The 18,133-nt window shown below is 40.9% G+C and overlaps 1 protein-coding gene across 2 annotated transcripts; it reads left to right on the top strand.

The window, feature by feature from the left end:
• The first annotated feature begins 5,639 nt into the window (after positions 1-5,639).
• Positions 5,640-12,805, top strand: si:ch73-335m24.2 (protein eva-1 homolog C). Of its 2 annotated transcripts, XM_020045859.2 has the most exons (8): positions 5,640-5,809; positions 8,247-8,449; positions 9,993-10,116; positions 10,365-10,517; positions 10,880-11,023; positions 11,217-11,294; positions 11,427-11,510; positions 11,797-12,805. In XM_020045859.2, exons 1-8 carry the CDS (start codon positions 5,725-5,727, stop codon positions 12,189-12,191), a joined length of 1,266 nt encoding a protein of 421 aa, XP_019901418.2. In that variant the 5' UTR covers positions 5,640-5,724; the 3' UTR covers positions 12,192-12,805. The 2 variants fall into 2 exon arrangements, with proteins under 2 accessions (XP_019901418.2, XP_010863545.2); XM_010865243.3 differs by lacking the exon at positions 11,427-11,510.
• Positions 12,806-18,133: the final 5,328 nt, after the last annotated feature.

Consider the following 18,133-nt stretch of genomic DNA (forward strand, 5'->3'; position numbering starts at 1 on the left):
ACAGTATTCCCTGATGACATTGGCCTCTTTCAGCAGGATTAGTCACCCTGCCAAAAAGCAAAAATGGTTCAGGAATGGTTTGAGGAACACAACAAGTTCACGGTGTTGACTTGGCCTCTAAATTCCCCAGATCTCAATCCAATAGAGCATCTGTGGGATGTGCTGGACAAACAAGTCTGATCCATGGAGGCCCCACCTTGCAACTTACAGGACTTTAAGGATCTGCTGCTAACGTCTTGGTGCCAGATACCACAGTACACCTTCAGAGGTCTAGTGGAGTCCATGCCTCGACGGGTCAGGGCTGTTTTGGTGGCAAAAGGGGGCCAATACACAATATTAGGCAGGTGGTCATAATGTAATGGCTGATCAGTGTAACTACCTAAGTCATGAGATGACATTGTAGCACCAACCTAAAAACCACAGGCTAGGTTGGATATTTTTCTGTGCAGCTAGTGGGAAGGCATTGTTGGGAGCTGTTGCAATGAGATACAATTGAAAGCAAAGAATTTGATAGACAAATAGCAACAAAAAAAAATTATACTAATTAAATCATACTGCAAAAGCACCAATTGGATAAAGGCTGCAGTGGAAAAACAAGAAACCAGGCAAGCCTAATTTAGTTTGCCCACAATAGAAAATAATGCCACCTGAAGATTCAAACTCAGGTCGCAGCATGAAAGGCGGTGTCGTTTACCACTACACCACCATTTATACAATAACTGTCAATAAAGGCGACGATAACTAACTTTTTCATCAAGTGAAAAGACGAGAGAATTGTGGAATCTACCAGAAATAATTGATAAATGTCATTGCCTTAATAGATTCGAACTCTTCCACATGAGAGGCACTGTCTTTAACCACCACGCGATTACGTGCTTCAGCAGTCGCTAGACTCCATTGAGGATAGTGTAAAACTGACTAACGTTTCTTATTAAGTTAAACCCCATCACAAATAGCGTCTATGAACTGTATTCCTTGTGCCACTGGCCGTTTTAACAGCTTATTAGCCAGTAATAGGATTACTAGTATCTACTAACTTCCTAGGAATAATCATAAGAATTGAGCAATATCTAGCGAGACTGAAGATGAACTATTCCATGCCAGAAACAGTTGCAATATAACCGTATACCGTTTCAGCCAGCAACGTTTTCACCAATACGGAATAATTCACAATGCATACTTCGCTTCGCCTGCGATGAGATACGAATGCGGGACCTATAGTTCACAAGTCTGCTTCTCTAACCACTACTCTATTTAACAAGGGTCAGTCAGTCAAAAATGTACAAAAATCCATGCATAATATCTGGTCAGCTGTACATCTGATGACCATTGTAGGCCAAAAGGCTGCTTTTCTACACCAATTAAAGAAAATATTGCCTTTTTTGATGGTGAACAAATGCTTTTTTCTTGCTCTGATTGTTTCAGTTTATGGCTTCACTTTTGCTCATGTTGTTAACGCGCTCTCGACTCCCCAGCTGTGGACGGTAAACTGGCCAGATGGATTGGGTGAAATCATGTGGGTGTTTCTGAGTAAATGGTAGTGCTTAATGAGTCACAGGGGAGGGGGAGGCAGTGGTGATTGTAACAGGATGGGAGAATCCCCCATCTACGTCGTTGGGTGAGGGGCCAGGGTAGAGGAGATTCTTTTACAGCTATCAAGTATAAGATTAGTTTAAAATCCACAAATAGCCACCTGTTGATCAAAGGAAGATGTTATGAAGCAATAATCAAACTATAATTTGGGAGAACAAACAACAATTAAAACACAGAGTAATCAACTATTATTCATAACATCACGTGACTCTTGCCAAGAGAGGTTTCAGTTCCCTTTTAAGTGAAGTTGTGCATCTGTAGGAAACGGTTTGCTAGTTCCTACATCTGAAGGGGAATTCAGTCCCTCGCTGACGGGATTTTGGGGGAAATCACATCTGACAGCAAAGTGGAGAAGGCACTCAAAACACATGCCTTTTGAACGGCCTTAAAACCCAGATAAGACAAGGAGTTCCCAGGATAATAATTGGCAAAAAGCTTTGCTCAGTGAACCTCTGAGTCTCCGGTCTCTGATATATCTGCTATCCTAGGGGCTGATGGGTATTATCACAGACAAAAAGGGAGGATGAAAAACAAACTCTTGACATGGAAACTCCCAACAAATCCTGGAAATTAAATTAATTAGACTCGACCAGCTCAGGAAACTAGCAGCAAAACACCCTCCTCTTTTGGACAGAGAGAACGGAAAGTCACAAGCATTAGAGTCCTCTCACTCCTCCAACTACTCATTCAATAGTAATGTCCGGTATTCAACTCAAGTGCATGCCCTGTTCCACTTGGATAGTCACACCATGGGGAAAGTTGTCTTGGGGACGGGTTTTCTGTTTAACATTTCTGTTCCGTATTTTCTCTTTTTCTTACTTGTGTTTAACATAAAGTTGTGCTCAAAAGTTTGCATACCCTTGGAAAATTGATAATATATGTACCATATGTAAAGAAAACATGAGTGAGCAGGCAAAACACATCTTTTATTTCATATGGGATTCACATTCAACTGTAGGTCATAACAGAATGGCACAATCATGAAACAAAACATGGCAACAAAGGAAAAAGTTAACTGACCCCTGTTCAAAAGTCTGAAATACCCTTAGTTCTTAATACTGTGTATTGCCCCTTTAGCACAAATGACAGCATGCAGTCTTTTGTAATAGTTGTCTATGAGGCCCTGAATTATTGCAGGTGGTATAGTTGCCCTAGTCTTTGCATAATGCCTCCAGGTCATGCAAAGTCTTTGGTCGTCTTACATGAACTGCATGTTTGAGATTTCCCCAGAATGTCTTGATGATGGCCACTCCAGAACCTTCACCTTTTTCTGCTGTAACCTTTTTTTAGAGCTCACACACTCCCAAAACATCAGTGAGCAACCATGCTTCACAGTGGGGATGGTATTCTGTTCACTTCCCCTCACCAAACATAGCGCTTATGGTTGTGACCATAAAGCTCTATTTTGGTTTCGTCACTCCAAATTACAGTGTGCCAGAAGCTTTGAGGCGCGTCAAGGTGTTGTCGAGTATATTGTAACTGGGCTTTTTTGTGGCATTGGCGCAGTAAAGGCTTCTTTCTGGCAACTCGACCATGCAGCTCATTTTTGTTCAAGTATCGTCATATTGTGCTCTTTGAAACAACCACAACATCTTTTTCAAGAGCAGCCTGTATTTCCTTTGGGTTTTCCTTTGTATCCTGAACAATTCTTCTGGTAGTTTTGGCTGAAATCTTTCTTGGTCTACCTGACCTTGGCTTGCTATCAAGAGATCCCTGAATTGTCCACTTCTTAATAAGTGATTGAACAGTACTGACTGGTATTTGCAAGGCTTTGGATATTTTCCTATATTCTTTTCCATCTTTATAAAGTTCCATTACCTTGTTACACAGGTCTTCTGACAGTTCTTTTCTGCTCCCCATGGCTTTGTATCTAGCACAAACATATTGACTATTTATACACAGACACTCATTTCAATTTAGAAAGCCAGAAATTCACCTTTAATTACCATTTTCACCTGTGTGTGTCACCTTGTGGTGTCTGTCACAAGGCCAAACATGCAAGGGTATGTCAACTTTTGATCAGGGCCATTTGGGTGATTTCTATTATCATTATGATTTGAAAAGGAGCCAAACAACAATGTGATAATAAATGGCTTCATATGATCACTATCCTTAAATAAAAGACAGTTTTTTTGCATGCATGATCAGTAATATTGTCACGGTACGGTGATGGCCAGTGCACTCCCAGTTCCTGTCACTCCACAAACACATCCCAGACTGGTTCATTGTCACGTGTCTTCAATCACTCACACCAGATTCCAATCATCCTATCAATATGTGTATACATGTTTCTCCTCTTCTCCCCCCAGTTGTTGGTTGTATTTGAATGTTGCTATCTGTTGCACGTAGCTGGTTAGTCTTTGTTTCGTTTTGCTGTGTAACTTAAGCCCTTTGCTTTGAATCAGTTAGTTTTCTGCATTCCATGTTTGTTTTGATTAAATCCAACTGTTCAAATGCAAGTCAGTCTGTGCTTGGTCCTTCCACACCTCCACCATGTTACAAATATATTCAAAATCAATGCCAAAATGTTGCTATTTCTGCCTGGGAATGCCAACTTATGAGCACAACTGTATATGCACACACGTATATATGACCTTGTTTGGAATTCCTGCACGGCCTTGTATTTTGATATGTTGAATATAAATATTTTAAACTGTACAATTGCTGGTGAATCGAATCCAGTAACTATGTTGGACTGTTTGGAAATTAAGGTGTGTGGTGTCACAGAATAAGAACATTATCATTGAATCACTCAATATATATCTTATCTAGATTTAACAGCCAGCTGGTGGATGAGATTACATGTTGGACAAAAAGGTGTCTCCCCAGAGCCGTGGTTTGTAGGCCTCTGGATATGGACTCATGCTGGTTGTCATACTAGCCCTCTTATCAGGGACTGATTTAGACCTGGGACAGCAGAATGCAATTAATCACCAGGTTGAATAGAAAACTAGTAGGAACCCAGGTCCTCAAGAACAGTCACAGTTTAGAACCCCCTGCCCTAAACAGACATTCAGTGACATAGTATTGATACCTGGATTTCAGGTGTGCATTCGTAGGCTCACGTGTTATGTTAAATGTGAAATGTGAAAGGTGATGGAATGTGGAATCATTAGGCTTTCTCAACAGGATCAAACAGTGGTAATGTGTGTCTACCCAAGCCTTTATTAATGCCATTCCAATGACTGTTTCAGTCCTGCAGGTGTGTCCGAATGTGACTCCTCATTTCTTTTATCTCTAAGGAGTTTTGAATATGGTAATAAAATACTTCAGAGTAAGAAAAGACTGTTCTCCAGGACCAATGGTTCTTAAACATTTTACACCACGTACCACCAGTGGTACACGTAGGTGCTTGTACCACTGAGAACCAGTGCCCTAGACCATAACAACTCTCTTACCCAAGACAAGACAATCAGCTCTCAGTGATAAGAATGTGCCAGTCCTCACTGTACTGAGAAATGGTGAACCTATGTACCAACTGATTTCAGAAGTGTTTTTATCAATGTTTAGTTACTGTGACAACTGCACTCAATGGCACTGATAGCTCATGGTGGGTTAGGGCTGAACATGTAAAGTAGGTATGCATTTAAATTGTTCTAAATAACATTTCTTAAAGAGAAATAATGTATATTATTTCTTATGTGCATTAAGGAACATTGCTGTTATAATAATGTTTTTGTTAACTTTTAACCCCTTTAATTTTGATTCCTTAAGAGCACAAGACATTGAAAATAGATCTTTCCAACGCATATGCAGAATTTGTTTCTTTTTGTTGAATGAAATAGAAAACATTTGACGTCTTTCATATTAGTCATAAATGCATGGAGCAATGAAACCCATTTTATTTAAAGTGAGATTTGGATTCACTTATTTTTTTTATGAGGTCTGGAATATTACTCAGAAAAGAGCAGGCTGAAAATGTCTTACATTGATTTTGCCAACCACACACAAACGGACACGCGCACACATGAACAGAAGCCATCAGCTGGTCTTCTTGAGCGTGAAAAGGGGGACTGTTCAGTGGTCACGACAATGGGCATCATTGACCCCTCACTCGCGTTCAGTAAACAACTGGACAGCATCTCGTTGCCGTAAAACCCCAATGCTGGACCCTCCTTTCGGACGAGCACCATGACCTTCCCATGGAGTTTTCTCTCGTTCACCCTAACCCTGGCCCTGAACACAGATCGCGCACGCTCTGCTCCTGATTTCTCTGGTAAGTGTGTTGGGCCTTTGCTGTTTTTAGAGAGAAAACAAGTGTGCGTGGGTGTGGGTGGTTGGTTGGCAGGGGGGTACATTATTTTATGGCTCACTCAGCATTACGAGCTTTGAGAGGAAGCCTCCACAAGACAATGGCCGAATCCAAAACCAGCACCCTCTTCACTATGTCCTGCACTACTTTTCACCAGGCCCCACCGGGCTCTGCTCAAAGCTTTACACTATGTAGCATAAGCATTTGGAACGCGGCTTGACAGTACATTCCGTAGTTCATCTCCTGCACATCTCTCCATGCTCACAGACAGCTGCAGCGCATCACGGCGCCGGACAGGAGTCAAGGTTACATGGTTAAGGCACGCTGTCCTCTCTTTGACAGGAATGTCATAATAATATTAACTTTAATGGTACAGAATGGTTTTGCTTAAATGCAACAAATATCGCTGCCTGAACACTTTTCTGCCTACCGCCGTCAGACTTTTCAATGCCTCACTAGTGTAGTGAACTCTAAACCCGACACTTGAACTCCAGTTTCAACCCCTCAAGACCCCGTCCACTCCACCTGAAACACCCCACTACCCCCTTTTCAATATTTGAACCTGCACTGTACACAGTTTAGATATTTAGATTTATTTTTTTTTACTTTTGGATTTTAGTTTAAGCTTGTATATTTTCTGTTCATGTGTTTTATATTGGTACCTAATAGCTATAGCCCCTAATCAATTGTAACTCTATTGCACTGACCAGTGGTCATCCAATCAATACTAACTGTCCTGCACTGTGTGTTTTGTTCATTTGTGTAACGTGGGTGAACTTGCCTTTTGGGTTGCAACAAAGACATATTCATGGCAACATGATTAATGCAGTACCATCATCACCGATCAACTCTTGTTTAATACATACATAATAGTCGTTGTTTTTGTAGATGGTATATAACAATGATGTCGATGTCTGACATAATAGCAGTGCTGCAGTGTTTTCCTGGTTCCATTTTCTTTGACACAATGCAGGGCACATCTCCATAACAAACACGCAGAGATCTTACATGATCATTTGTTTTGGCAAGAACAGCCTGTTGACGCAGGGAGTGACCACTGAGCAACAATGACCAGTTCCTTTATTTGGCACTGATCATTGCCGCTCTGTCTTCATATCGGACCCTAACAGGGATCCACAACTATGTAGAGTTGACACGGAGGATGTTAACCACATTCAGTATTGAAACAATATTACACATCGACACATTTGAAACATTTAATAGCACTCATTTTAAAACAAATTCAATTTGCAAATGGCCCACAATAACTTACTCATTTCAAACATTACATTTCTCTAGCATTGGCTACTTAGCATTATAAATGATGTCATTAAAAGGCTGTAAATGATTTCTGGGTACATGGTCAAGCTCCATTGTGTGTTAGAGAGCAATGAGCCATCATAAGAACAGCTCATTGTTAACTGGAGCGCCTGACACTGCCCTGCGTTTGGGTTGGGGAGTGCCCTGTCACTGTGAACCAAGATACAGGGGTCAGGGCCTAGGATATTCCTTAGTCCCATTCTATTTATATGAGTCAGGATGTTGTGGCAACAGGACAAGGGCAAAGATTCAACAAGGGATTTATAACGAGTAGACTGTCAACTGTATTACTCATTCAAGTTAGCGTTCCGTCCATTCTAGAGATTCTATTCAAATGGATTGAACTCACTGTGAATCCTGTTAGTTCATTATGTTATTGTATTATAGTATGACTCGTTCTACAGTCACTCCCAGTGTATGTGACTCCACCCTCCTGTAACTAGGGCTTTGTGACCATGGGTAAAATGACACGGAACACAGAATATGTGGAGAAAGGACTTCTGAAGAACAATGGAATTCATTTATTTTGTCCAGGATTGGCTTATCTGTGTCCGGGAAGCTGGTCTAGGGGATTTAGGGGATGGTCATGTCATTTCTCATTCAAATATGATGACTCAGGAACATCTGACTCAGGCTGTGTTTGGTCCAATCTTATACCTCTGTTTCTACAGCATTTGATTTATAACTGATTTTATTGTACCATAATATGTAAGGTACGTGTTCTTGGCTGTGAAATCATCCTTTGTTTGTTTAGCATGTTTCAGGATACACAGAACAGCTTGTCAGCTATTAAAAAGCTGATTTAAACCACACCCAGGAGATTTAACATGACATGGTGTTCGTTTGCCCAGAATCATTTTAAAAGGTTCAGCTGTGATTGCCTGTTAAAAAAAGGAGTAAGTTACAATACAGTGGGAGTTTAAGGTCTAGTACGCCGAACCATTGTTTACTTGTTTATTGCATTGTGCCACTGGTGAGTTTTCAGGCTGCCGATGATGGAAGGGAAAGAACATTTCTATCAACCGTCTTATTCCAATGTCCAGATCACATCTCCATTCATACATTTTGTTGTTGTTTTCAGTGTACCTCCACACAATCCTGAGAAACCACACTGCCCACGCCTGTGACGGGGACATCCTCTCTGTCAAGTGTCCTTCCAGAACCTCGGTGTCTGTCCTGTCAGCATTCTACGGACGCCGAGTGCCGAGCAAGAACTTGTGTCCCCCTGCAAACACAAACATGACCGAAGACAACACTCAATGCACGTCCTACCTGGCCATCCAGGTGCGGCGTAGTACCACACACTTGGCCTCTGTTACAGAATGCAAAACACAACCAATCAGCAGTTCGCTGCATACGTTGTTTAAAGACAATTCTATGAAACTGTTTTCTGGGACATAATATATCTCACATATGGGGGGAAGAAAATCATGATTAAAATAGTGATACAGGTTGTGGGTTTCAAAGGAGATCATTTGAGTTATTCTGCTGAGCTAAAGCATGGGGGACCCAGAGAGAAGCCTGCATTACAGCCGGGGTTTGGGCCTTGGTTATGTCACATTCTGGCATGTGGCTGGGTGTCCCACTGGGCGGTGCATATTGCCCAGTGTGCGGGGGAGGCATCAAAGCCTTGACTCATTGCACCTTAGCAACTCCCTCAGGTGGGTTGGGCACCTGGAAACTAAACTGAGGTCATTGGTTGGAGGGTGCCGTCATATGCGCAGATTCTGGGGGGAAAATGTAATAAAATACAGTGCCCCTTAATGACTGGGACAGTCAATAATTTGTTGTTCTTTCAGTTATATTCTGATTTGAAATCAAGTGATTACTATACTTGATGTAAAGATTCTAATATATCTCATATAAGGTATATATATGTAAAGATATCTCATATAAGGTATTTGGGTATGTACATTTTAGTTTCTCCATTAAGAAATTACCAAACTTTTGACATGTACTCTCTTTTGCAGGACATTAATCTATTAAGACAAATTAACAGATTAGTATGATTTTCAAACTAAGCAATAGTGTTTAGTATTTGGTGCACATGGGTGATGCCAGGCCCATAATACAGCCATCTTCAGTAGTTCTTCTTCTGGAGGTCTTTCTTGACCTTAAATACCATCTGTAACAAGTGAAAGGCATAACTTTCCATGTCAACAACTGCCCCTGTTTTAGCCCTGAAAAATCTGCAGTTGTTTTGGCAGTATATGTTTGGGGTCATTGTCTTGCTGTGTGGTGTATACTTTAGCAGTCAAGGTGTTTCCAGAAACTTCAGAAGAAAGTCTTTATCATTTTGATAAAAAATCCTGTGATTCCCACATTTTTTTTTTCATTCCAATGCTACCGTCAGCTGTCACATCATCAATAAAGACAACAGATCTAGTTTCAGGGGAAACTTTACATGACTAAAACACCCCCTTTGCAGATGAAACACACCTTCCTCTTGCCATCACTCTGGTAGTTGTTAGTCTTTGTCTAATCTGCCCACAATACAATTATCCATAACTCTTCAGGCTCTTATAGGAACTGTATTAATTTTCAATTGCATGGCTCACCTGTGTGTTTCTTCTTTTTAATACATTTGGTGCCCCAAAATTAGCACCCCAATGTATGTACACAAATACGTACACAATATGTACGCAAATACCCTCAACCAAAAGATTAACCTATACTTTAACCTCATGATAAAAATGCTTACTGTCCCAGAAATGACACCAAGGCAGTACTGGAGGGAGCTGATTTTTGTCTCAGACAAGGTTATCCAGCAGGAGTGAAGGTTCACCAAACCACTGTGACATGAATGTACATATTCTTGTCCCTGCAGAAAGTGGTGTCAGAGTGTCAGGACAAGCGTTCCTGTCACATACCGGTCATCAGCGCCGTGTTTGGTCGAGATCCCTGTCCATTCACCAGCAAGTACCTCCTGGTGTCTTACAAGTGCCGCCCAGGTGAGACTCTTCCACAGGGTTTGGTTTGGTAAGGGTTACTTAAATTTACCGTAGTTAAACATTATTCAGGGGACGCGATTTATATTAGATAAATCGGTGGATACATCACCAGACTTGGATTTGTTTGTGAATTTAAAAATAAAAAATAAAAAATAAAAAAAATAAACAATACCATTTTATTATTGCAATGGAATATATTCTACTGTAAGTTTGTCAGCAACAATGACACTGCTGACATTATCTTTCAGAGCACCACCGTACCAGGTTGGTATGTGAAAACGAGAGACTGAGGCTGACGTGTAAGAACGACACTGTCCTTGCCATCTACTCTGCTACGTTTGGCCACCTGCTGCATGGGAGCCCCAACTGTCCTCAACAAACAGCACCGCAGCCTGACATGGGTGTGTAACCATTGTCCTTGTTCGGATATAGAGAATGTAAGCGCCATCTAGCGGCCAAGTGCTAATATAAAAATATTGTGCTCCAATGCACAATGAATTTGGTGCTTATTATTTAGTAAACATTAAATTCATACGTGTATATATATATATATATATATATATATATATATTTATATATATACCAATTACTTTTTGTTTTCCACTTTATGAACTACTGAATTGCAGAGTCTAAACCAGGTCAAATACCTGTAGTTGATTAAGCTTGGAGTGTATACTTCTGCAACTGGCTCCTGTCCTGACTGCAGCGTTCACCACTGGAATTGGTTGGAATTATTTGATCAGAGTATGCATCTGTCATTCAGAGTGTCTGTCACCATCTGCCATGAGGAAGGTGTCACGCAGGTGTCATGGTCGAGCCAACTGCTCAATGCTTGCTGACACTACGAGCTTTGGGGACCCGTGCTTTCCGGGCACCAGGAAGCACCTGAGAGTATCCTTCACATGTGGTGAGTGACAAGAGGTCAAAAGGCCATTACCATGTGAGACCCGCATATTACGATAACCCTATTGCCCGGTCTTGCTGCCAGGACAATGTCATTTGAAGAGATTCCCATACATCATGTCTCATTCAACCCCAGAATACCATAACATTATCCAGAACAAAATTGATCCAACTGAGCCCTGTTTTTGCCTCACCAGTCCCTCGATATCTGTTGGAAGATGTCGTACGAAGCGGATCCATGTCGGACCCTTTCTTGATCTCAGACTACACACACGGTAAAACACCCAGAATTACACCTATCAGACTAAACGTAGCTTGGGCCCGGCTAAAAGCCATTGGTCGGTGGACGGTATGATTGGCAGCTAGCCGTTGGACAGAAGGCCCAGTAAGTCCCTTCTTATCTGCAGGAGGCTGGTACACTGGCCCCGGCGTCGTCAGGCCTCAAAACGTGCTTTATACCAACTCTCTGGAAATCATTGAGAAAATACTGGGTATGTCAACTGTGAAAATGCTTTGTGCATGTGGGCTGGTTACTCATAAGATGGATCTAATTTTGTATGAAGCACGCCGTGTCTTACTTTCACGATGCTGCTTGTTAGCCTGATACCGGATTTATTTGTACTTTACCGTTAAAGGAGTTAGCGGAACTTTCTCGGACTAGGCTAACCAATTGTAACTCTCGTTACATACTGTAGCTGCCAAATGTTTACATATTCCTCACTGAACATCATCACGCTAGTTTCACCTCAGACCAGGCTATCACCCCTTCGCCAACAGGTCTTCCGGAGAGAGTGGCCCTCTACTTCGTGTCGGGGATCTGCGCCGGCCTAATCTTCCTGCTCTGTCTCTTCGGCCTGCGTTCCACCGTGGTGAGGGACGTGAAGAACCTGGTGACGGAGCTGGGGTACGAGCTCAAGGCGAGCCACCGACCCCGCCGAGAGGTCATGGAGGACCAGTATGATGACGACGACACGTCGGACGCCTCTTCGTTTCGTCGCCTCACCCGGTCCTACCGCGAGGCGGACATCTTTCGTCCAGCGGCCATGACGGTGGAGATGGTGGAGAGGGAGACGGAGGAAGAGAATGAGATGCCTAAGTTTGGGGACATCTGGCCCAACAGGGACTCGAGTCCCTACGCCATCCATAAGATTATAGGAAATAGAATAGACTAGCCTTAAGAAAAGACTCAGAATCTACTGGAACTGGGATCGATTGGATGAGCTGAAATCATTAAGGAATGCAGTGTGTGTGAGTCTGCGTGTGTGTGTGTGTATATGGGAATTCCATTTCATACTATAGCTACACACAATAAATGTCTGCAGTCTAAATCTGTAGGGATTATATTAAATTCTATACAAAAGCTTCATAAAATGAAGGCATGTGTGTCTGTATTTTGAGGGATTTTGTTAAATTCTATTAATACTCAAAAGATTATTAAGAAAGCTGATAAGAAAAGGACAGATGTAACAACATACTGATCCTGGACATTATTTCCTTCCTTAATGTACATAGTGTATGTAGAGGTCTGTTCTGACATGGTGACCTAATCTCAATATATTTAGAAGAGTAAAGCACATACTGACAAGTAATGACTGACATTTTCTACATCTCTCTCAGTCAGATTGTGATACCGACATGTTACAAACAGACCACCATAGCCTATGTGCCAATGAACACCAATGCAACCCTCCAAAATGACTCATCCGTTGCCACCAGCGTTGGGTAGGTTACTTTTTAAATGTAATCTGTTACAGTTACAAATTACCTGTCCACATTTGTAATCAGTACAAATCACAACTTAATCTGATTACTTTCATATTAAGAGGCATTGGAAAACAAATAGGAATAGCCTATAACCAACTGAACATCTTTTGCGGGATCAATCAATGTTAGAGTTTACATAGCTGGGCAAAAACGGAATTAGCATTTTACCTTATGGGTTGTGTAAGCTACAGTGCCTTTGGAAATGGGTTTCTAAACCATTGCTTTTTACTTCAATATAATTGGGCTACATCTCTACATTACACCTCAAGGTCTGTAAGATATTCAGTCATTCCAATTAATCCAATAACCCTCGATCTTCCAGAATCTGACTTTTTATCTCAACATTACCCAAAATCTAATGATGCTTAAGCCTGTTCTGATATTTGTGTTTCATTCATGTTTTTAATTGCTTCAAAACATTGTTGAAAAATAAATGGCAATTACTCGAAAAGGGTATTGACATTGTTGTATATAAAAATTAAGATATCCGTAGCTTTTCACGCATAAACTAAATCTGCAGTTGTCTGATGATTTGCTCCACAACCAATATTGTCAAAATGTTGCAGAAACCCCGGCACGCGAATGCACGTTCGTGAACACCCGCACAGAAAATAAGATTTACCCGCGCGAACGTAACCTGCCATTATTATAGCCACCCGTGATGGATTTTCAAAACGAAAATTAAATAAATAAACTGTGATTATAATCCTGAACTCTTAGTTTAAAGTAAATCACGTCAGTAGACAATGATAACCAATGAACACAATTTTCAGAGATGCAAAGAAAGCAGAATCACATGGCCTACCTGTATGGAAGGAGTTAATGTGGCAGAGTCAAATGCAAAATTCATCCTTTGGCAGAGTGCTTCCCAACACACCTGTTCTCCTCAAATGTGGTAAATTCCATATAATGTTTTATCTTGAAGGCAGCGCCATTTTACATATATCTAACAAATAGTTTTTAAAAATGTCTGTAAAAGTGCTTCTGTGCAACTCGTCTTGGCTGTGGTGTTCGGTGCATATTTGACGAATAAACCTTGAAACTTGAAAAAGATATAACACCAGGTCGGCCTATTGCCTATCATTGTTCTGAGAATGATGTGTCGAGTAGATAACTAAATAATATTTTGTATGACTGGGCTAATATTATCGAAGATAGACTCTGTTTTTACCAGTCATCCAGCCAACCAAAACCGGAGATATTTAAACAAGCACTTCCTCCGTCAATAAACGCATCCACCTTTGCGCGCGTGATGATCACACACAAACCTGAGGCGTGCAATTCACACACACAAACCTGAGGCGTGCAATTCACACACACAAACCTGAGGCGTGCAATTCACACACACACCTGAGGCGTGCAATTCACACACACACCTGAGGCGTGCAATTCACACACACAACTGAGGCGTGCAATTCACACACACAACTGAGGCGTGCAATTCACACACACACATGAGGCGTGCAATTCACACACACAACTGAGGCGTGCAATTCACACACACACATGAGGCGTGCAATTCACACACACACCTGAGGCGTGCAATTCACACACACAACTGAGGCGTGCAATTCACACACACAACTGAGGCGTGCAATTCATATTTTGGTTCAAATAACGATGTTTTTATAACATTAAATAATAAACTCATACATAAAACATGTCATAATTATTTTGCGCACCTATTCTTTTTCAATTGAAGTAATCAATAGTAATAATACATTTTTTCAAAAGTATCTGTACAATTACAATATTTTTGTTGGCAACGTAATGGATTACAGTTACTGTTTTTTTGTAATCCGTTACTCCCCAACTCTTGCCACACATATCCATGTCACCATCGGACACCTTGCACCCGCTCCAGTTCCGTACCGCCGCCCCACGACTGATCAACGGATGAAGTAGTCTTTATTGCACGCTACTGTCCTCTCCTATCTGAACAAGAGGAACACCGACCTCTCGTCGTGTTTTCGCCCACAGAATTGCCACTCACTGGATGTTTTGTGTTTAGTGAGACTATAACAGGGCCGACTCCAGGCATACATGACAAGGCAACATAGGCGGTCGCTTTGGGTCCCCGACTGCTATGGGGCCTCTGACTGCTAGGGAGCCCTCGACCAATAAAAGACCCCCAAATCAAATGTTGCTTACGGCCCTCATATGGCTAGGGCCAGCACTGGACTATGTGTGAAAATCCCACTTTATAAGAACTACACACCATTTATGAAATGTATTTCCTCACTACTCACAAATTTTTTGCCTGAAACTTAGACATTCAGTTCAATTCATTTAAATAATTATCCATGAAACTAATCATGAGATGTTAATTTACATTAAAAAAAAAACATTATTAGTAGTTAAGAGTTTTTATGTGGCCTCATCTAAAGTGTGGATTATTAACACTAAATAATTGTTTTGCCCAATGCAACTATGGCCATGCCATAGGGGGACATTATTCAATACTTGATGTTCCTTAACACCAGTCAGTCTGCAGCTAATACGTTGAGTAGGTGACACTGACAGCAGTACAACTTGACAACAAAAGTAATAGGTGAAAAACAGAATGGCAAGAGGGACTATAACAACCAACTATCCAGCAACTATTCGGCATAACAAGAATTATGAATTTAAGCCGGCCGTTTGTCTTGTTTACGCTGTTGTAGTCTACGTGGGATGCAGGTTTGTTTTCCCCCTCAACAGGGCGTGGAGATGAGAGCCTATTCTGGACGACGTATTACAGGCCTAATGTTTTCATATATTTTTTGGACATCCTCTTTATTGTGTTCTTACTAACAAAATTGTCCATTTTCAGATCTTAAACATGTGGCTAGGTCAGTTGTCAGAGCACAGTGCTAATTGCTAGTTTGCATACTATTTGTAGGAATTAGAAGTAAACAATTTCTATGGTAATTTGCTTACCTGTAGACTCAATAAGGTAGAAATAGATGTCCAGCCAGGACACCTCTAGTCATAGAGTGGGGTTATTGCCCCAGTTTGATGCTGGGAGACTGAAGGGACATGATTTAAGATGGACCAAATTCATATTTTCTATGTATCTTGCGGGTTCTATGGCATGCATAGTGGATATATATATTGACTTTACATAATGTATTAACTAATGTATAAACTAATTTAATTCTGGAGGTTCTCTATTAGTGTTGTTTTATACTTTTATTTTACATTAATGTCTGTGACGGGTGTGGTTTGTTGTCCCCTGAAAAGGGGTGGGAACGTGTTGCGAGCCAAAATTCCTGGATGTGCCGGTCAGGTTATTGCAATAAGAGGTGTTATAGTATGATGTAACTGCTGTGATGAGTAAACATTTTTTTAATTAAAATGCTAACATTGTTCCTTGGCAGAGGCTTTCCAACCGACATCGTTGCAGTCATGCCTTAGAGCAGTCTAATCTTGTTTAACTTCAATTTTTTTGTGTAATTTGGACAACTGAGAGTTCTGGTTTGTGAAGTCCCCACCCTCTGCCAAAGTCCCTATGCAGTTAAACTTTAAACTGCCTGTTTTGTTTCCAGATTCTATGAATTATTGCCAATTACAATTACTTCCTTATAAGTGAAAATGTTTTCCTTCCAAAATATTGTAATTCATGTTAAAAAACAACATTTCTGTGTGGTAATATTATGGCTTGGATGATGATCAGGAGCATTCATGTGAAACAGTCCAGTTCTTAGCGGGATGACATCATCCACTTTAGCTATTTTTAAACAGCTATTTGAGATGTTTGGAAAGTCCCCCCCGATGATAACTCAAGCTGTATAGCGAAGTCAACCATTTTTTTTTTATATGGGTTAATTGAATATTAACCTGTTACAGTTTGATTTTGACTGGGCCATTACTTTTAACACTGCCCAATCCTGGTTCAGTTCATAATAATACAGTCATTATTGACAGAAACCTAAACACAGGGACTATTGCTGCTCCCAATTAACTACTGCCAAAAACAACAGCTTCTCGGGATCCAAGTTAACAACATCAGCAAAATATTCACATAAGTCCTTGCAACTGAATCTTCACAAACAAAATTCTGAATAAAATGCTCTATTTGCTTTAATCTTGTTCTGTATGCTTATTACTTAATGTACGTCTCAACTGTTTTGAGACTTTAAGGAGCATTAGTGTGCTGTTTGAATGTCTACCAATGGCATGTCTTTTTGTAAGAAATTACACTGGTCACATAAAATGTTAAAACGTTGATAATGATACTTACATGGTTTTAAGGACCTTTATTAAACATATTTTGAAAGAAGTAATGATTCATAAATTATTATGAAATGCTTTACTTATCCTTTATACAGGATTTAATGTTGTAGTAATTATAAAAAGGTTCTGTTGTTTCTTTGAATTAGGCCTTTATAGATAGAGCCATCCTGAAACATCTAATGGAAAGAAAATATAACTGGAAAAAATAATGTATTGATTGACAATACCAAAAACATGGTTACCATGACAACATAGCATTCTATCTTCATTTTTGTTTGTGTGACATTTTGTTTTCTTGTACGTATCTTGGAGCAGAAGACAATATTTTGGGGGTCTGACAAAGGGGGGTATAAAAAGATTTAAGGAACAATGTAACTTTCGAACAACCCTTGACACTACGCTTTTGACTCCGTGCTGAATAAGATTGAATTAATCACAGCTATCCAGTCTGTTGAGAAGTTTCTTCAGACTTTCTTCAGACAAGGGGCATATAGGATGGTCCTTTGGCAGTATGATACTGCACCTGCCCAGGAAATTACACACGGCCAACCTTGGTGTGACGGGGATGTTGTTCGGGACACTCTGTGTCACCCTCCTGCTGCTCGAGCGGCTGCTCTCCAACTAGTACATGGGACACATGTACCCAGTGTGCATCAGGCTGTCAATGTCCAGCACGTCGTCTTCAACCCATGGCTTAAAAAGCCCCTTGGAGGGAGAGGCCGTCTTGACCCTGGGGTGCATCATCATGTCCACCTGGAGGTTGAGAGGAAGGCACCTCTGCAGTTCTCTGAGTCCTTTGGCTCCTTTAGACAACATTAGAAGGAGGACAACATATTAGCTAAGCATTTCTTTATATGTACAAATCATATTCCTGGTCATAGCCTACATAAGCAAACATACATACTGCATAGACTTGACAATGCACAGAATACAAAAAACTAACATTTCACCAGCAGGACTGCTGACATTTCGTGTGCTTCATTTTGGAGCTCTTGGCCTTTACCAAGGACGTGTTGCCCTGAGCTATGTTGTGGGAACATTTTGGGCTGGGGGGCCACTGGGGGTTTTGGTGCCATGTGTTGCAGAAGGGCATTCCTCTGAGCTCTTCTGGCCAACAAGGGTCATGTTGATGGAG

Source organism: Esox lucius, chromosome 4, assembly GCF_011004845.1.
Source record: "Esox lucius isolate fEsoLuc1 chromosome 4, fEsoLuc1.pri, whole genome shotgun sequence".
Classification (NCBI taxonomy): domain Eukaryota; kingdom Metazoa; phylum Chordata; class Actinopteri; order Esociformes; family Esocidae; genus Esox; species Esox lucius.